General features: G+C 27.7%; 2 protein-coding genes across 2 annotated transcripts in view; both read right to left on the reverse strand.

The window, feature by feature from the left end:
* Positions 1-3,870: 3,870 nt before the first annotated feature.
* On the reverse strand, positions 3,871-5,864 carry LOC111630014 (endothelin-converting enzyme 1-like). Its single transcript, XM_023374006.1, has 9 exons — positions 5,764-5,864; positions 5,636-5,694; positions 5,515-5,566; positions 5,380-5,447; positions 5,189-5,298; positions 5,047-5,112; positions 4,543-4,641; positions 4,372-4,445; positions 3,871-4,217 (listed from the first exon to the last, which is right to left on the reverse strand). The coding sequence occupies exons 1-9, from the start codon at positions 5,769-5,771 to the stop codon at positions 4,118-4,120; spliced, it is 636 nt and encodes a 211-aa protein (XP_023229774.1). The 5' UTR covers positions 5,772-5,864; the 3' UTR covers positions 3,871-4,117.
* A 4,116-nt stretch (positions 5,865-9,980) lies between these two features.
* Positions 9,981-21,558, reverse strand: part of LOC111630004 (neprilysin-1-like) — a 29,688-nt gene continuing 18,110 nt past the window's right edge. The window contains exons 9-28 of the mRNA XM_023373995.1: positions 21,135-21,238; positions 21,007-21,065; positions 20,886-20,937; positions 20,751-20,818; positions 20,560-20,669; positions 20,418-20,483; positions 19,914-20,012; positions 19,743-19,816; positions 18,270-18,486; positions 14,865-14,963; positions 14,198-14,275; positions 11,875-11,978; positions 11,747-11,805; positions 11,626-11,677; positions 11,491-11,558; positions 11,300-11,409; positions 11,158-11,223; positions 10,654-10,752; positions 10,483-10,556; positions 9,981-10,328 (exon numbers count right to left, since the gene is read on the reverse strand). Of these exons, the coding sequence (XP_023229763.1) occupies positions 10,229-10,328; positions 10,483-10,556; positions 10,654-10,752; positions 11,158-11,223; positions 11,300-11,409; positions 11,491-11,558; positions 11,626-11,677; positions 11,747-11,805; positions 11,875-11,978; positions 14,198-14,275; positions 14,865-14,963; positions 18,270-18,486; positions 19,743-19,816; positions 19,914-20,012; positions 20,418-20,483; positions 20,560-20,669; positions 20,751-20,818; positions 20,886-20,937; positions 21,007-21,065; positions 21,135-21,238 (1,758 nt within the window). The 3' untranslated portion in view covers positions 9,981-10,228. The remainder of the gene's footprint in view (positions 10,329-10,482; positions 10,557-10,653; positions 10,753-11,157; positions 11,224-11,299; positions 11,410-11,490; positions 11,559-11,625; positions 11,678-11,746; positions 11,806-11,874; positions 11,979-14,197; positions 14,276-14,864; positions 14,964-18,269; positions 18,487-19,742; positions 19,817-19,913; positions 20,013-20,417; positions 20,484-20,559; positions 20,670-20,750; positions 20,819-20,885; positions 20,938-21,006; positions 21,066-21,134; positions 21,239-21,558) is intronic.

Below are 21,558 nucleotides of genomic sequence, written 5' to 3' on the forward strand. Positions count from 1 at the left end.
ATTATTTTGTTTTTTAATTGTGTAATATACAGTAGACCCCCCTATAACGCTTAGATACGTTCCACTTTATAAGAATTTTACATTGTAGGAATCCTTAAATACATGAGCCAATCACAGCCCGACACGTGTGAAGTTTACGGACTAAGGCTGTTTGAAAGGTTTTTTTCTATAAAATTAACCGATTCTAGACCAATTCGACTCAACATTTTCAAAACACGTATAATTTTTTGGGAATAATCCGTATAAACTATGCTATAAACAAAAAATTGTAGGATTACTTGCCGAGTGTGCACCGTTCGACTACGCCGTTGCTTACGCTTGTTTTCGTCGTGGAGCAGCGCACCAAACGGCGGCCGCATTTTCTGATAAATTATTTTTCTGCAAAAAATTCGTTGACCTTTGGAGACATCATTAATAGAAATAATTTTTATGTCCATTGAATAAAAAATGTTTTTCACAAGAAATGTATAAAATTAGTGCTGTATTAGACTTATGGTACCTAATTTACATACTGTACAGACAATAGTAAACTCAACTTACTCGCCTAAACTCTCCGTAGCGTGGCGCTGGACGGCGGAAAGTATATATATAATTATAATAAAGTTACAATAAATTAAGTTAATATATAAATTAATATATATACTGTATATATAATTAATATATAATTATATATACAGTACCTAATTTATATATAATTAATATATAATTATATGTACAACACCTAATTTATATATAAATTAATTATTTGTATTTAGATATTTATGTAATCTTTAGGATTTTTATACTTCCGTTGCTAAGTTCACAATGACGTTATAAATTGCAACGGATTATAAGCTAGTTCGAAAATATTCGAAAAACTTGTTCGTTGTACTAAGCGTTCGATTTACGTTTTGTTATTTTGTTTGCTTTATTTTTCTTGAGAAAGGTCTTTAAACAAGACCGAAAACGTTAGAAAGTTTTTCTTATAAACTTCGGCTGCAAGATAAGGTGTATTAGTAAGTTTTTTGCTAATTTATATATAATTTATATATAATACTGTACGGACGATAGCAAACTCAATTTACCCGCCTAAACTTTCCGTAGTGTGGCACTGGATGGCGGAAAGTAGTTTTGCTGCTCATCCATTATTGGTCCAGATTCTACCAATCTTGTTGCGACACGAGTCGGCGACGACATTTTACGAGTCCCTTTATACGAATACTGCCGCAATTTTTTCGCTACATTATAGGAATTTCCGTTATAGGAACCCACGTTATAGGGGGTTGACTGTATGTATGTATGTATATATATATATATTACACAATTAAAAAACAAATATATTTTAATTGACACAATGACACAAACAAACAAAAAAACAAATATATATTACATACTGTATTTGTTTTTTAATTATGATTGAATGTTCTACAACTGATGAAGATCCATCAACTGGGTTTTAAAAAACATTTTTAATTATTAAGAATACCTGCTAGAATAATTTTAAAATGTGGATTATGATCTCAAATGTTAATGTAAAATCAAAAAAGTATGGTTAAATCATCAAAATATTGTTATGTATAATCTCTCTAACCTATTAATTACTCCAGCAATTGTAATATATATTACAATTGCTGGAGTAATTTTAAATGTGGAGGATTATTTATCTTTTAAGTTCTTCCTCCAGTTCCTTTGTGATTTCTTCAACATTTAAGATCATTTTCAATCAATTTTATATGTTTCAATTATTAAAGAAATTGTTTTGAGGGTAGGTATAATTTTTTATACATATTTTTAGGAATTAATAAAAGAAAATAAAGAAAATAGTAGATTTTAAATTCATATCAGCAAACTTATCAAATAACTAAAAGCCACATTTCTTCAGGTTATCATTTGACTAGAAATAAGTCTATGTTTAAAATTTTTAATTTATAACTAAAGTGGTTTTAATATAAAATTAAGTTTTAAAAAAATTACTTAAATGTCTTTGAAATATACAATTTTATAATCAGAAATTGTAAAGTTTAATTTGTAATCAAGTATCAAAAAAACGTAGATTTCTTCAGGCTATATTTTGGCTAGACTTTAAGCATTGGTCTAAATCAGTGTTTCTCAACGGGGTTGATATTGCCCCCATGTGGGCGTTTTTCCATGTTGAGGGGGCGATTAGTAACAATTTATATTTTAGGGGGCAAAAAACAATTTTCTGGGCGATATAGTAAAGCATTATATTAAGAATAATTAGATAAATAAATATTTTATTTGTTATATCGTACAATAATTAAACAAATAACATTACACTAGTCACTAGTCTATTCAATGCAATACGAATTTCGGCGTTAGCCTCGGCCCTCGGCATCGGAATTTTGAGGCTTGATCGGCATCGGATTTTTTCGAAGTGAAGGGGATGATACTACGTAACGGTTTTATTAAAGGGGAGACAATTCGTTAGAGGTTGAGAAACGCTGTGTTACACGATCCCAAATGGGGTCATGACACATAGTTTAAGAAGGTTTGTTTTATATAGAGCTCTATTATTACTTTAGATCAGTGTTTCTCAACCTTTAACGAATCGTCGCCCCCTTCAATAAAACCGTTACGTAGTATCGCCCCCTTCACTTCAAAATTCCGATGCAGTGGGCCAAGGCTAACGCCAAATTGCATTGAATAGACTAGTGACTAGTGTAATGTTATTTGTTTAATTGTTTTACGATATAACGAATAAAATATTTAATTAATCTTAATATAATGTTTTACTATATCGCCCAGAAAATTGTTTTTCGCCCTCCAAAATATAAATTGTTACTAATCGCCCCCTCAACATGGAAAAACGTCCACATGGAGGCGATATCGCCCCCGTTGAGAAACAATGGTTTAGATAGCTATTTCGAAAACTTATAAAACTTTCATGAATTCGTTTATCAAACTTAGAATTTACATTTACAACTATCAACAGGGCAAAAATCAATACTTTATTTTAGAAACAAATGTAGGCGAATCTAAGTACACAATGGATAACCATAAATGTTATAGAAATAAAATAATAAACGTTCACGAAGATAAAGATATTTTATTTTAGGTTTCATTTGTATATATATATAACAGTTACAATGCATTCGCTGAAAACGTACCGTACATTTTGTTATCATCATCGCTTTTCCATTATAATACAAACTAAACTCCTAAAGTGCCGTTAATAGAGGAAAACAAACCACCATCTTTTGACTTGGATCAGCCATTGTGCTAGAACATTATACCAACCAACTCAGTTTAAGGAATTTTTTCATCGTCTACTTTAAAATTAATTTACATTGCAGTGTGTTTTATGATGTGCTTTCATTAAATTCTTTGCAATTCATTATTAAAATAAATTTTCCATTAGTAATGCAAAGGGCAAAAAAAAAACTGTATTTTATGCATTGTTAATTGCTACGAACAAATAAGAAACAATTACATCTTTCTTGACGTGCATCTTTTAAACATCTAAACAAAGATTTGTCAGTCATGAAAATAAATTACTTAACTCAATCAATCTAATATTTTATGCAAATGACACATATTGATATTTTTTTATTGTAATATTTTAATTATACGAAGTTTATTATGTTTTTAAAAAATAAACATCCTAATTATAATAAAGGCATAATTGTTTTATTAAAAGAAAATCAAAAACAAAATTGGCTTTTTTAAAAAAATAATGATTTATTTTAATTCTATTTTAAAATAATTTATTTTTATTTAATTTACTAACGATTTAAACAATTGTTAAATTTAAAAACTTTTTAAAATTTATAAATACAGTACTTTATATTACATAAATGTTCTTTGAGAAATAAAATACTTAAACAAATAAGTATCCAACAAGTTTTATACTGTATAACGCATAAATTATTATTTAAATGTAATTTATATTTAGTTGGATAAATAGGAATATTTTGCTTATAACAACAAATATATACAATAAATGAAAAAAATATATATATGTTAGCTAACAAGAAAAACGTATGAATTCTCTCCTTATAAATATTTTTCATATGAAAATAACATTGAACAAAATATTCCTTTTATCTCACAATAAAAGCATAAAAAGATAAACCGATTCTGTCTTTCAAGAGAAAAAAAATATCGAAGATAACGAAAATCACCATATTGAGCATTTCTTCCTGCTATTCATTTTGTCATTCTTTTTACATTTAAAAGCTTCTGAAAACTCCTTCATATTAGATAAAGAGCCCATAACTCTGCAAACATTTATAAATATTTCAATTTTTATCATACGTACAAAATAGCATTTGAAAACGTAACAAGTGTTTTCGATTGTATAATTAAATAAATAAATTACAAATAAATAATACATCAAATAAGTGTAAATGTGTTTTAATTTATTAAAAATACCTATAAATTGAAGGACTGTGATCTAATTTGTTTATAAGATTCCAACCAATTTGATTATACTGAGTACACCACATCTAAAAATAAAGATGTTTTTTTTATGTATTGAAAATTTAACTGTATTTAATGTTCAAAGTATTAAATAAACTTGAAATAGATAATAATCTAACTTACCGAGCCATATGACAAGAAAAATAGCTGATCCGAAGTATAAGTTTGAAAATTCGGCAAAACTTTTAACGGTTCTTGATTATCATTTAATTTCTTGTATGCCTTTGAAGGAAATATTTATTTAAAAAGAAAAACATAATTATTTTTTTTTTAAATACGAAAGATTCTAATTAAATTTCAAACATATTTTAATAAATAATTTTATGTCTTATGCATATTATAATCTTATTATATCATGGAATATAAAAAAGTGATTTTTAATAGTTAACGTCCAATTTTCATCGGAAGTCATGCTATTTCAATTCAAAAATTTTCTCCTGAACAAAGTTAGACAGATGACAGGGATGACCTTATTGTTAACAGGAAAAGTTTGATGTACAGTACAGGGGCAAAACACTACTAAAATTGAGAGCATTGTGACGATTGTGATGTCACAATAAATAATTGCTCGTTAATCATAAGTTTTGAATAAATATTGAATCATTTTTAAATAAAAACTGTTATTACCGAATAAGCTAATTTAATTCCACCATTATCAGCAATGTTCTCAGCTAAAGTTTGTATTCCGTTAATCTGAAAAAGTCAAATAATTAAAATATTAAATAATTAAATTTAATTATTTAATGTAAAACCCGAAAAATTTTCTTACTCCGTAGGAATTATATTGTTCAATAAAACATTGGGTTCTTTTAGTAAATTCCTCTCTAGATTTATTTGACCACCAGTTAATATTAATTCCTTCTGCATTTCTTTCTCTTCCTAAATTTGTAATATGAATTTATTAGAAGAATTAATTAAATTTTGTACAGTATACATTTTAAAAAGTACAGGTACGTCTACCTTTAGTATCAAATCCATGTGTCATTTCATGCCCAATAATTGCACCTATCGCCGCATAATTTAAATACCTGGAAATACATTTTTTATCCAGAAATTATCTTTATACTTAAATTAAAATTATATTAAACGACTCACTTTGGCAATTTCCTGTTATAGAAAGGAATTTGTAAAATTCCTAATGGAACAGCTGGGAAACGAATTCGTTTATTAAATACAACTCTATATAACATCTATATATTTTTCAATTAATACTTACTGATAGAATTTTGATTTTGATCATAAGCAGCATTTACTGTTAGAGGCATTACTGACCAACTAGAATTAAAAATAATTTTAAATGAAATTAGAACTTATAAATATTTATAACTAAAATACTGTACTTACTCCGTCATCTTAGGCTTCTTTCGAAGTGACCTGAATAACTGAGAGCTTGTATATTCAGCAATTACTAGATCGTTTTTGAAAGGATCATCTCCGATTTTTCCTATCTTAAATAAAAATATAGAAATGATTTATTAATTTTATGAATACAAGAAAGAAATTATATGTGTAAGAATTAAGATTTAATTCAAATAAGTTTTTCGTTCTTTGCATCGTTTAAAATACAATTACATGGATTAAGGTATGATCATATTTAGGCCTACATCAATAAAACACATTCCTTCTATATATAAAATACAAATGGATTCAAAGATTGTCTACAGTAGTGATGAGTAACCTTTCCTGGAGAGAAACTTCTTATCTTAACGACGGGCCGCATACATTTTCTCTCATGAAGTTGCAGGTTTTAAGTCTGTCGAGCATCAACATTTACAGTACCATAACCGCCAATACACTAAGGAGGCTACTAAATAACATATTCCAATTTGCATAACGGCACGAGATAGAAAACAGGAAAATAAAATTACGTTGGCAGCCCTAGAACTGCGGGTTGCTCATGACTGGTCTATAGAATAAAATAATAGTATTTACGATGAGAAAACAATCTATTATAAATGAGACGATGATAGATTTTTTATTGAGAAGAAACAATAAATATCATTTCTCGCTCGACTTTACTATTTTTAACAGATAAAAAAGATAGTTTTTTTTAAATCTGTTTTTGTTATATATATGTGTAAAATTTCAATATGTATACATTCATCTGTCTAATTCTGAGCGAGGGTTTCGTAATGTAAAGTAAGTTCGGGTCCGTTTCGAAATGCCCTTCCACACTCAAATTAATTAGAAAAATACAGTAAATTTTTATTCAAATCACATTAAAAATTTTCCTTTCATATTTTCCCCATAAAAATTGTACAGAACAACTTTCAGATTTCAGAACAATAAATAAATAAATAAATATATTTATATTTATAATAAATAAATAAATATATATAGTAGATTAGCAAACAATTAGTAGATGTAACATTCATTTATAAAATATTACTAAAGAGAAAAATAAAATCCATTACATTAATTAATTATTTTAAACAAAATTTATTTTTTATGTTTCATGCCATAGAAAATATCTAAATAGAAAGATCTTTTATTAATTACGGATAGAAGAGAAGGATATTCTAAACGTTTACGTTAAAAGATAAAGAGTGAAAAAATATATTTAACAATCGAATTAATATTTTAAAAAATAATGGCAAGTTTCAATTCATTATCAATTGTTCGAAAAAAATTACACACAAAAATTAATTACAGATCTTCTATAAAAAAGAAAAATATAAATAGGCTATATTATTTGCGTTAACAACGTTGGCATTCTCATTGGCAGTAATGGTAATGGATTACTTACTTTATTATTGATTTATTAATTTAGAAAAATCATGAGAAAATCCAGCACCTGGGCTGCATGGCAGCTCGGGACTAGGGTTGCTCATGACTGCTCAAAATGACATATTAGGCATTACTGTAACAATAAATACATTATATTGTCGAACACCGGGAGCATCGGCAATGTAATTTTATTTTCCTGTTTTCTGTCTCGTGCCATTGTGCAACCCAATTTGAGTTGATATTCATGACGAAGAACATCCAAACTAAACTTGACAAGTGAAAAAACTAGTATATTCCAAAATAATTATAAAAACCGATGGAGTCAGAAATTTTCCCTTTTGTTTCCTTCTTACATAAATGTAAAATACGAAAAAATTATATTTTTCTTTCTCTTCTGACTTTTTGGATAATATATAACTTCAATTTTTAAAACATTAAGCCAATAATAACTATAAAATTTCTCAAAAAATTTAAAAAGGGTATAAAAAGAAAGAAAATAATTTGCAGAGAAAAAATTTTTTNTTTCTATTGGTTATATCGAGAAATAAGATGCAAATTTAACCAATGGCATTCTTTGTCACTAAAACAAAATGAAATATTTCTCAAGGCCAATGTATTATTAATGAGTCATAAACATTATGTTCGAATTTAAACTTTCCAGGCAATTTTAAAAACAAATGTCACCTAGCACTGTTATGATGGCATGCCCGATTTAAAGTTTGAAGAAAAGTAAATAGTAAAATGAAACTGAATGGGAGAGAAGATTTAATCGAAAAGTAGCAAATCACAGCGAGAAAAGATGTCGAACGCTTTTTCTCTGTTATGTATCCATAACGGATTTTAAATTTTATTTCTGTAATGTTTTCCCACGACTTTTAATTTTAACTAAATAATTTATAATAAAATCATAATCAAAATAATAAAATTAAAATTATTTTAGTAATTATTTTCGCCAACTAGTATTGGAGAACCCAACAGATTGTATTGAAATGACATCTTTCATGAACAGTTGCCAATGTTTTCGAGACTCCCAAATTCTGTTACACCAGCATTACTCAACGGGGGCGATATCGCCCTCATGTGGGCGGTTTTCCATGTTGGGGGCGATTAGTAACAATTTATATTTTAGGGTGCAAAAAACAATTTTCTGGGCGATATAGTAAAGCATTATATTAAAAATAATTAGATAAATAAATATTTTATTTGTTATATCGTACAATAATTTAACAAATAACATTACACTAGTCACTAGTCTATTCAATGCAATACGAATTTCGGCGTTAGCCTCGGCCCTCGGCATCGGAATTTTGAGGCTTGATCGGCATCGGATTTTTTCGAAGTGAAGGGGATGATACTACGTAACGGTTTTATTAAAGGGGAGACAATTCGTTAGAGGTTGAGAAACGCTGTGTTACACGATCCCAAATGGGGTCATGACACATAGTTTAAGAAGGTTTGTTTTATATAGAGCTCTATTATTACTTTAGATCAGTGTTTCTCAACCTTTAACGAATCGTCACCCCCTTCAATAAAACCGTTACGTAGTATCGCCCCCTTCACTTCAAAATTCCGATGCAGTGGGCCAAGGCTAACGCCAAATTGCATTGAATAGACTAGTGACTAGTGTAATGTTATTTGTTTAATTGTTTTACGATATAACGAATAAAATATTTAATTAATCTTAATATAATGTTTTACTATATCGCCCAGAAAATTGTTTTTCGCCCTCCAAAATATAAATTGTTACTAATCGCCCCCTCAACATGGAAAAACGTCCACATGGAGGCGATATCGCCCCCGTTGAGAAACAATGGTTTAGATAGCTATTTCGAAAACTTATAAAACTTTCATGAATTCGTTTATCAAACTTAGAATTTACATTTACAACTATCAACAGGGCAAAAATCAATACTTTATTTTAGAAACAAATGTAGGCGAATCTAAGTACACAATGGATAACCATAAATGTTATAGAAATAAAATAATAAACGTTCACGAAGATAAAGATATTTTATTTTAGGTTTCATTTGTATATATATATAACAGTTACAATGCATTCGCTGAAAACGTACCGTACATTTTGTTATCATCATCGCTTTTCCATTATAATACAAACTAAACTCCTAAAGTGCCGTTAATAGAGGAAAACAAACCACCATCTTTTGACTTGGATCAGCCATTGTGCTAGAACATTATACCAACCAACTCAGTTTAAGGAATTTTTTCATCGTCTACTTTAAAATTAATTTACATTGCAGTGTGTTTTATGATGTGCTTTCATTAAATTCTTTGCAATTCATTATTAAAATAAATTTTCCATTAGTAATGCAAAGGGCAAAAAAAAAACTGTATTTTATGCATTGTTAATTGCTACGAACAAATAAGAAACAATTACATCTTTCTTGACGTGCATCTTTTAAACATCTAAACAAAGATTTGTCAGTCATGAAAATAAATTACTTAACTCAATCAATCTAATATTTTATGCAAATGACACATATTGATATTTTTTTATTGTAATATTTTAATTATACGAAGTTTATTATGTTTTTAAAAAATAAACATCCTAATTATAATAAAGGCATAATTGTTTTATTAAAAGAAAATCAAAAACAAAATTGGCTTTTTTAAAAAAATAATGATTTATTTTAATTCTATTTTAAAATAATTTATTTTTATTTAATTTACTAACGATTTAAACAATTGTTAAATTTAAAAACTTTTTAAAATTTATAAATACAGTACTTTATATTACATAAATGTTCTTTGAGAAATAAAATACTTAAACAAATAAGTATCCAACAAGTTTTATACTGTATAACGCATAAATTATTATTTAAATGTAATTTATATTTAGTTGGATAAATAGGAATATTTTGCTTATAACAACAAATATATACAATAAATGAAAAAAATATATATATGTTAGCTAACAAGAAAAACGTATGAATTCTCTCCTTATAAATATTTTTCATATGAAAATAACATTGAACAAAATATTCCTTTTATCTCACAATAAAAGCATAAAAAGATAAACCGATTCTGTCTTTCAAGAGAAAAAAAATATCGAAGATAACGAAAATCACCATATTGAGCATTTCTTCCTGCTATTCATTTTGTCATTCTTTTTACATTTAAAAGCTTCTGAAAACTCCTTCATATTAGATAAAGAGCCCATAACTCTGCAAACATTTATAAATATTTCAATTTTTATCATACGTACAAAATAGCATTTGAAAACGTAACAAGTGTTTTCGATTGTATAATTAAATAAATAAATTACAAATAAATAATACATCAAATAAGTGTAAATGTGTTTTAATTTATTAAAAATACCTATAAATTGAAGGACTGTGATCTAATTTGTTTATAAGATTCCAACCAATTTGATTATACTGAGTACACCACATCTAAAAATAAAGATGTTTTTTTTATGTATTGAAAATTTAACTGTATTTAATGTTCAAAGTATTAAATAAACTTGAAATAGATAATAATCTAACTTACCGAGCCATATGACAAGAAAAATAGCTGATCCGAAGTATAAGTTTGAAAATTCGGCAAAACTTTTAACGGTTCTTGATTATCATTTAATTTCTTGTATGCCTTTGAAGGAAATATTTATTTAAAAAGAAAAACATAATTATTTTTTTTTTAAATACGAAAGATTCTAATTAAATTTCAAACATATTTTAATAAATAATTTTATGTCTTATGCATATTATAATCTTATTATATCATGGAATATAAAAAAGTGATTTTTAATAGTTAACGTCCAATTTTCATCGGAAGTCATGCTATTTCAATTCAAAAATTTTCTCCTGAACAAAGTTAGACAGATGACAGGGATGACCTTATTGTTAACAGGAAAAGTTTGATGTACAGTACAGGGGCAAAACACTACTAAAATTGAGAGCATTGTGACGATTGTGATGTCACAATAAATAATTGCTCGTTAATCATAAGTTTTGAATAAATATTGAATCATTTTTAAATAAAAACTGTTATTACCGAATAAGCTAATTTAATTCCACCATTATCAGCAATGTTCTCAGCTAAAGTTTGTATTCCGTTAATCTGAAAAAGTCAAATAATTAAAATATTAAATAATTAAATTTAATTATTTAATGTAAAACCCGAAAAATTTTCTTACTCCGTAGGAATTATATTGTTCAATAAAACATTGGGTTCTTTTAGTAAATTCCTCTCTAGATTTATTTGACCACCAGTTAATATTAATTCCTTCTGCATTTCTTTCTCTTCCTAAATTTGTAATATGAATTTATTAGAAGAATTAATTAAATTTTGTACAGTATACATTTTAAAAAGTACAGGTACGTCTACCTTTAGTATCAAATCCATGTGTCATTTCATGCCCAATAATTGCACCTATCGCCGCATAATTTAAATACCTGGAAATACATTTTTTATCCAGAAATTATCTTTATACTTAAATTAAAATTATATTAAACGACTCACTTTGGCAATTTCCTGTTATAGAAAGGAATTTGTAAAATTCCTAATGGAACAGCTGGGAAACGAATTCGTTTATTAAATACAACTCTATATAACATCTATATATTTTTCAATTAATACTTACTGATAGAATTTTGATTTTGATCATAAGCAGCATTTACTGTTAGAGGCATTACTGACCAACTAGAATTAAAAATAATTTTAAATGAAATTAGAACTTATAAATATTTATAACTAAAATACTGTACTTACTCCGTCATCTTAGGCTTCTTTCGAAGTGACCTGAATAACTGAGAGCTTGTATATTCAGCAATTACTAGATCGTTTTTGAAAGGATCATCTCCGATTTTTCCTATCTTAAATAAAAATATAGAAATGATTTATTAATTTTATGAATACAAGAAAGAAATTATATGTGTAAGAATTAAGATTTAATTCAAATAAGTTTTTCGTTCTTTGCATCGTTTAAAATACAATTACATGGATTAAGGTATGATCATATTTAGGCCTACATCAATAAAACACATTCCTTCTATATATAAAATACAAATGGATTCAAAGATTGTCTACAGTAGTGATGAGTAACCTTTCCTGGAGAGAAACTTCTTATCTTAACGACGGGCCGCATACATTTTCTCTCATGAAGTTGCAGGTTTTAAGTCTGTCGAGCATCAACATTTACAGTACCATAACCGCCAATACACTAAGGAGGCTACTAAATAACATATTCCAATTTGCATAACGGCACGAGATAGAAAACAGGAAAATAAAATTACGTTGGCAGCCCTAGAACTGCGGGTTGCTCATGACTGGTCTATAGAATAAAATAATAGTATTTACGATGAGAAAACAATCTATTATAAATGAGACGATGATAGATTTTTTATTGAGAAGAAACAATAAATATCATTTCTCGCTCGACTTTACTATTTTTAACAGATAAAAAAGATAGTTTTTTTTAAATCTGTTTTTGTTATATATATGTGTAAAATTTCAATATGTATACATTCATCTGTCTAATTCTGAGCGAGGGTTTCGTAATGTAAAGTAAGTTCGGGTCCGTTTCGAAATGCCCTTCCACACTCAAATTAATTAGAAAAATACAGTAAATTTTTATTCAAATCACATTAAAAATTTTCCTTTCATATTTTCCCCATAAAAATTGTACAGAACAACTTTCAGATTTCAGAACAATAAATAAATAAATAAATATATTTATATTTATAATAAATAAATAAATATATATAGTAGATTAGCAAACAATTAGTAGATGTAACATTCATTTATAAAATATTACTAAAGAGAAAAATAAAATCCATTACATTAATTAATTATTTTAAACAAAATTTATTTTTTATGTTTCATGCCATAGAAAATATCTAAATAGAAAGATCTTTTATTAATTACGGATAGAAGAGAAGGATATTCTAAACGTTTACGTTAAAAGATAAAGAGTGAAAAAATATATTTAACAATCGAATTAATATTTTAAAAAATAATGGCAAGTTTCAATTCATTATCAATTGTTCGAAAAAAATTACACACAAAAATTAATTACAGATCTTCTATAAAAAAGAAAAATATAAATAGGCTATATTATTTGCGTTAACAACGTTGGCATTCTCATTGGCAGTAATGGTAATGGATTACTTACTTTATTATTGATTTATTAATTTAGAAAAATCATGAGAAAATCCAGCACCTGGGCTGCATGGCAGCTCGGGACTAGGGTTGCTCATGACTGCTCAAAATGACATATTAGGCATTACTGTAACAATAAATACATTATATTGTCGAACACCGGGAGCATCGGCAATGTAATTTTATTTTCCTGTTTTCTGTCTCGTGCCATTGTGCAACCCAATTTGAGTTGATATTCATGACGAAGAACATCCAAACTAAACTTGACAAGTGAAAAAACTAGTATATTCCAAAATAATTATAAAAACCGATGGAGTCAGAAATTTTCCCTTTTGTTTCCTTCTTACATAAATGTAAAATACGAAAAAATTATATTTTTCTTTCTCTTCTGACTTTTTGGATAATATATAACTTCAATTTTTAAAACATTAAGCCAATAATAACTATAAAATTTCTCAAAAAATTTAAAAAGGGTATAAAAAGAAAGAAAATAATTTGCAGAGAAAAAACTTTTATTTACATTACGAACAAGCTTCCCAAATGCATTTCGCCAAAGGCCTCTTCAGTGTGGCTTACAGTACACAGTTTATGAAATTAAACTATATATTACTAATTTGCATGTCATTAGCATATATTATTTTAGTTTCTAGAATTGGTATTTATGGTGTATGTTGATGCTTTGCACGCTTAAAACTTGCAACTCCGTAAGAAAAAAAAAGAAACGTTGGCACGTACAGTACGTGGCACGCCGGAAGCCTACAAAGTTCCCTTCCGGTCCGCATCCAAAAAAGATTTCTCATCACTAATAAGGCCTATGCCTATTAATATTAAAATAATTAAGGACAATTTGATTTCGTTTTTTATTAATTTTAATAAACTAATTTCTATTTCTATCTTATTAATTTAATCAAATTTAAAAAAATAATTTTCTTACATTTTCATAGAATTCGTTTAACCGTCTTTTATCCATAATCCAATCGGGGTATCCAACGTTATCGCTCATGAATTCTATCTGAAATATAATTAATATATCTTTATACTTCAAAAATTTGATTGTTTAATTTCAAGATTACATTTAAATATGAATAAATTTATAAACATAATTTTTGTAAATATAATTTTAAATATATTAAAAATTACTAGATAAGACGATTATATCAATATATCAATAGTATTCACGGTGTGTCGGCCGGATAACCGTAATGATTAGATCGTCATCCCACCGCTCTGTGAGATCTGAGATGAAATCAGAGATGGAAATGATACAAATTTATTTATTTATTTATACATTTGATTATCCGAATCTATAGAAAGTTTAAATATAAAATTTTTATATTAACGTCAAAATTATTTTATGTTTATAAAATATTTGGAAATACAATATTAATAATATTTTGACTTCAATTCAAAATGGTCTAGAGAGCTGCATGTCTATGATCAATTTTCAATCTAACTGATGAAAATACTTCAAGTAATACAGTAATTAGAAAAAAAAATGTATTTTGATATTTACATTATGACAAATAAAGAAAATAAAACATGTTGGAAATAATAATAATCTTTAAAAAAGAAAATTTTCCATTAGATACCAAAGAAATTACCTTTTTTATTGCTTCATTTTTTGTTTCATTGTCCATCCATTTTGTATTTTCAATAACGTTTTTAAAAGTAAATTTAATTTCATCAACCATTTCTTTAATCTGAAAATATAAAAAATATTTTTAATTTTAATAATTATTTTAAAATAGTAAAATTTTTGTAAACATTTTAAAATTTAATTATTAATTCTCATAAAATCTTTAGCGAGATTAGCAGTAAATTTATTTCTTTAATTAATGAAACAGTTTAATTCAGAAAACTAGTTTTAGTCATATTTACCTTTTATTAAAAAATAAATATTTAACTTACTAACATTAGATTTATTTAGAGATGTGTGAAATGAAATAAAAGTAAGATTTAGATAATTAAATTTAAGCTTTCTGTAGAAATAATTATATAAAGCTTAAGTCGATATTGTTGTCCGAGTTGAATTTATTCTATTATTTCTTAATTAAAATTAATATACTGTAGGCCTATATATATAATTTAATATATAATTAATACATAACAATCTAAATAGAATTATTTGTTTGTAAAGTACACGTACTTCAACAGAATCTATAATAAAAAGTTTTTCAAATTCATTTTCTAAGATGAAAACAATTGTGGTGCTGGGTTTGCATCTGACTACGGTCTGATTGCATGGACTTTTCTGGATTTTTCTCTTCTATCAATATAGATGCCAATTTGGCTATTAATGAGGATTTATCATACCACAATCAAAATGTGACCAGATTAGAACTTCTTTATTGTTTTAATTAACTCCGAAATGTAGATTTCTGGATTTTCTTCGCGTGTCTAACATCTAAATCAGCAGTCTCAAATTCAAACCCAGCAAAAGACCAGTGAAATAGATGTATATCAGACACGGGCCGTATTCAATATTATTTGGTAAACCAAAACATACTGTAATTTAAAAAGACTCTAATAAAGGCCCTTTTGTTGCCAGTCCTTTACAACTTACGTAAACAGACGTTTGAATTTTCTTCTTTTTTTTTTTTTGTTTTAATTCCTGCAAAATACTGTATTAGAAATACTGATTTTAAGAAGAGATCATCAAAGATGCGGCCCGGAAGGCTTAACGGGCCACCAGTTTGAGACCCCTGATCTAAAAAGAGACTAGTTTTCCATATAAATCCCTCCCGGAAAGCAGCTTTTTTGAAGATCGCCCTCCTGTTGCGTTGGCATATTTCATCAATCCAATCCCATCTGAGATGTACTGTACTGTACATCTTCTTTAATTAATGTGTTGTTAATATCACCCGGACGCCTCTATTATGGGCTAGGCAGATCCATGATGGATATGAATAAAAAAAAAAAGGCCCTCTTACGAGTTAGACCTACAGGGCAGAAAAGATCAAAAAGTCATAAAAAGTATTTTCTGCATATTTTTATTGTGTTTCACAATATATTTTTATATAACTAAAAATACATCAGCAAGTTACACCAAACCAGTTTAACAAACACCAAAAATATTTAATATAAAGAACATTTACGTCCGTATCAATCGGACATCTTCAGGTTACATAAGTCTATTAAAGAACAGAATACCAAATAGAATACAAAATCAAATTGAATGTTTATACGGGCGAAGTTGGGGCGTGCGCCCTAGGCAGAGAATATATATCATAAAGAAAAAAGTTATATACAGTAAACCCCCTATAAAACTTTCATATAATACGGATTCGTATATAACGGCGAAAAAATTGCGATCGTATTCGTATAAACACGGTAAAAGAGACTCGTATAATTCAGTAAAACGTCATCGCCGACTCGTGTCGCGACAGGATTGGTCGAATCTAGACCAATAGCGGATATTGCACAAACCGTTGAGTTTAAACGAGCAGCGGACCTACTAAAAACCATTTATTATTTAACGGCCATAAAAATTATATTTATATTAATGATGTCTCCAAAGTTTAGCGAATTTTTCGCAGAAAAATAATTTATTAGGAAACACGCGCCCGTCGTTCGATGCGCCGCTCCGCGATGAAAACAAACTTAAGCAATGGCTTCGTCGAACAATGCACACTCGGTAAGTAATCCTACAATTTTTTTGTTTATAGCATAGTTTATATGGATTATTCCCAAAAAATTACAGTGTTTTGGAAATGTTGAGTCAAATTAGTCTAGAATCGATTAATTTTATGGAAGAAAACTTTCAAACAGCCGTAGTCCGTAAACTGCATACGTGCCGGGCTGTGATTGGATCATGTATTTGAGGACTTGTACAACATGAATTTCATAAAACACGGAACGTATCTACAGTGTTATAGGGGTGTCTACTGTAATTAATAAAAAAAGAATATTTTGATTAATAAACTTGAGAACACACGTGAAGTGATTTACTATAGTTCGAACCATGCTCTCCACGCCATTGATCGTCCGATTCCTTGAAGTTGATGGCAGTCCGATTTTTTGTGGCCTTATAAATTCATAGGGACTCCAAGTATTTTAAACATGTCGAATCTGCTGTGCAATGTAGCAGTCTGATATCATCATAAGCGATCGAAACATCCTCATCACTTGCGTATATGGCCAGAGCAATGTTATATTTTATCTTTTTTGTAAGGTTACATTTACTGTATGTTCTTTGATGCGAATGGTCACTCTAATGTATATTAACAAACGGTCTATCCTCGGATCATGTCGGGGAATAGCATATATTTCCAGAGAGTAGTAACCTTCCACACATTGTTGTTCCTTAACAAAGAGAAGATGGTAGGACGATTCCTGTCAGTCATTCTCCTAATTTTAGAGGTCCTAGCAACTTTTTCAAATGTGCCGGCTAATACTTCAGGTATAAATCTCTTCTCCCATTGTTGACATGGGGTTGTGGTGCATTGTAGTTGCTATGCGAAGATCATAACAAGGCCTCTATGATATTCATGTTGTACTGTGAGTGTTGCGATGTAATGTAATTCCTCAATCCTGTCCTTGAGTATTGAGGAGTATATAAAGGCCCTCTTCACCAAAGACTAAAAAGCAGTGGTCTTGTAAGTTCAGTGATCATATAAAAGATAAAGAATAAACTGAGGCGAATATGCATCTTTACAGTATACCTTGATTGCTAGACGTCCATTATCTAATCTAATGAGTATGCCTAGAAAGTGGACCTGGTGTGAGTTATGTTATTAAATCAGCCAAGGAAGTTTTACAGTGGTGGGTTACCCTTCCAGATAATCAAAATATCATTAACATATCTATTGTAGAAAATGATGTGGTCACTAAAGTTAGGAAGTATCATATGCTCTAGACGTCTCACGATCATTTCATAAATGGTACCAGATATGGGATATTTTTATATAACAATATTTAAAAAAAATTGCCACCTTACAAATATTTTAAAATTATAAGTTATATTAATAATAATGCATATTTTTTTAAATAATCGAAAAAATACATACATCACATTTTGAAATATCCGAAAAGAAATGTGAAATATATGAATGTGCGACTGCATAACCAAAGGCAATATTGGTTAAAGTGACACATATTTTCCATCGTTGCAAAGCAAGATTGCTCGAAATATTTTTATATCTTAACATTTCCTCCTTAAATACTTCAGGCAAATGATTGTATTGCTTTTCCATGATTCTCCATCCTAAATAGTTAGCAATCTGTCTGAAACAGAATGAAATTTATTTTTATTTTATTATAAATGATTAAAATAGTCTATTTATTATATAATATTTTATTAGAAATGATTGTTTCTTATATTTTACAATACAAAGTAATATTACATAAATTAGATAATTATTCTATAACAGAAAAATTATCTGAGATATTAGAAATAAATGCATTGAAGTATAGATTAATATGTAAATAATGATTAATATAGTATCTAAAATTGAGAATTCATTGATCAGAATGATGGAACAATAAAGATTCAATTGTTTGTTGAAGTCAGGGATTACTTGAATAGAAGAACTGTAAAGTCTCAGTCTTTCCAAAAATTTTAAGAAAAACTAAATCAAATACATAAAAAAATCTAGATGAGTTGCTTAACTTTCCCAGCAACATTTAAAACTTTTTATATTTTTAATTATTATAAAATGGCAAAAAGCTTAATTTTGAGGGTAGGAATGGACTTTATAAAAAAATTGTAAATGCTAATAACGAGTAAAATCGTCACGATGTCCGACCCTACTGGAGATACACACGATCCTCTTTATCTCTCCACCCTTCGACCTTTAACTATTAAAATTTAATAGTAACAATGCCGCTAATACACAAACCTCCCTGCAAAATTTCAGAAATTTTCAACAAAAGGCACAGGAGTTATTAAGCGTCGAAACGGTGTATGTATAAATGCATATGTATGGGTGGCACGATTTTGTTCGTGCCATTCCCACACACGCACAATACATAGAAAAAAACCATCAGTATATTATTTTATTATATTATAATTATTATTATTATTATTTTGCATTTCTTGACGTTTCAAGATCCCGAGTCCAAAAATATAAAANCTAACAAGAAAAACGTATGAATTCTCTCCTTATAAATATTTTTCATATGAAAATAACATTGAACAAAATATTCCTTTTATCTCACAATAAAAGCATAAAAAGATAAACCGATTCTGTCTTTCAAGAGAAAAAAAAATATCGAAGATAACGAAAATCACCATATTGAGCATTTCTTCCTGCTATTCATTTTGTCATTCTTTTTACATTTAAAAGCTTCTGAAAACTCCTTCATATTAGATAAAGAGCCCATAACTCTGCAAACATTTATAAATATTTCAATTTTTATCATACGTACAAAATAGCATTTGAAAACGTAACAAGTGTTTTCAATTGTATAATTAAATAAATAAATTACAAATAAATAATACATCAAATAAGTGTAAATGTGTTTTAATTTATTAAAAATACCTATAAATTGAAGGACTGTGATCTAATTTGTTTATAAGATTCCAACCAATTTGATTATACTGAGTACACCACATCTAAAAATAAAGATGTTTTTTTTATGTATTGAAAATTTAACTGTATTTAATGTTCAAAGTATTAAATAAACTTGAAATAGATAATAATCTAACTTACCGAGCCATATGACAAGAAAAATAGCTGATCCGAAGTATAAGTTTGAAAATTCGGCAAAACTTTTAACGGTTCTTGATTATCATTTAATTTCTTGTATGCCTTTGAAGGAAATATTTATTTAAAAAGAAAAACATAATTATTTTTTTTTTAAATACGAAAGATTCTAATTAAATTTCAAACATATTTTAATAAATAATTTTATGTCTTATGCATATTATAATCTTATTATATCATGGAATATAAAAAAGTGATTTTTAATAGTTAACGTCCAATTTTCATCGGAAGTCATGCTATTTCAATTCAAAAATTTTCTCCTGAACAAAGTTAGACAGATGACAGGGATGACCTTATTGTTAACAGGAAAAGTTTGATGTACAGTACAGGGGCAAAACACTACTAAAATTGAGAGCATTGTGACGATTGTGATGTCACAATAAATAATTGCTCGTTAATCATAAGTTTTGAATAAATATTGAATCATTTTTAAATAAAAACTGTTATTACCGAATAAGCTAATTTAATTCCACCATTATCAGCAATGTTCTCAGCTAAAGTTTGTATTCCGTTAATCTGAAAAAGTCAAATAATTAAAATATTAAATAATTAAATTTAATTATTTAATGTAAAACCCGAAAAATTTTCTTACTCCGTAGGAATTATATTGTTCAATAAAACATTGGGTTCTTTTAGTAAATTCCTCTCTAGATTTATTTGACCACCAGTTAATATTAATTCCTTCTGCATTTCTTTCTCTTCCTAAATTTGTAATATGAATTTATTAGAAGAATTAATTAAATTTTGTACAGTATACATTTTAAAAAGTACAGGTACGTCTACCTTTAGTATCAAATCCATGTGTCATTTCATGCCCAATAATTGCACCTATCGCCGCATAATTTAAATACCTGGAAATACATTTTTTATCCAGAAATTATCTTTATACTTAAATTAAAATTATATTAAACGACTCACTTTGGCAATTTCCTGTTATAGAAAGGAATTTGTAAAATTCCTAATGGAACAGCTGGGAAACGAATTCGTTTATTAAATACAACTCTATATAACATCTATATATTTTTCAATTAATACTTACTGATAGAATTTTGATTTTGATCATAAGCAGCATTTACTGTTAGAGGCATTACTGACCAACTAGAATTAAAAATAATTTTAAATGAAATTAGAACTTATAAATATTTATAACTAAAATACTGTACTTACTCCGTCATCTTAGGCTTCTTTCGAAGTGACCTGAATAACTGAGAGCTTGTATATTCAGCAATTACTAGATCGTTTTTGAAAGGATCATCTCCGATTTTTCCTATCTTAAATAAAAATATAGAAATGATTTATTAATTTTATGAATACAAGAAAGAAATTATATGTGTAAGAATTAAGATTTAATTCAAATAAGTTTTTCGTTCTTTGCATCGTTTAAAATACAATTACATGGATTAAGGTATGATCATATTTAGGCCTACATCAATAAAACACATTCCTTCTATATATAAAATACAAATGGATTCAAAGATTGTCTACAGTAGTGATGAGTAACCTTTGCTGGAGAGAAACTTCTTATCTTAACGACGGGCCGCATACATTTTCTCTCATGAAGTTGCAGGTTAATTGTTTTACGATATAACGA

This window comes from Centruroides sculpturatus, unplaced genomic scaffold (genome assembly GCF_000671375.1).
Source record: "Centruroides sculpturatus isolate CEXI.00-Female unplaced genomic scaffold, Cexi_2.0 scaffold415, whole genome shotgun sequence".
In the NCBI taxonomy this organism is placed as follows: domain Eukaryota; kingdom Metazoa; phylum Arthropoda; class Arachnida; order Scorpiones; family Buthidae; genus Centruroides; species Centruroides sculpturatus.

Bases quoted from the DNA above. Each gene is read 5' to 3' on its own strand.
- LOC111630014 (XM_023374006.1), bottom strand. The intron at 5,448-5,514 runs GTGAGTCGTTTA...ATGTATTTCCAG, and splicing joins TATAACAGGAAATTGCCAAA to GTATTTAAATTATGCGGCGA. The intron at 4,446-4,542 runs GTAAGTTAGATT...CTTTATTTTTAG, and splicing joins TTTTCTTGTCATATGGCTCG to ATGTGGTGTACTCAGTATAA.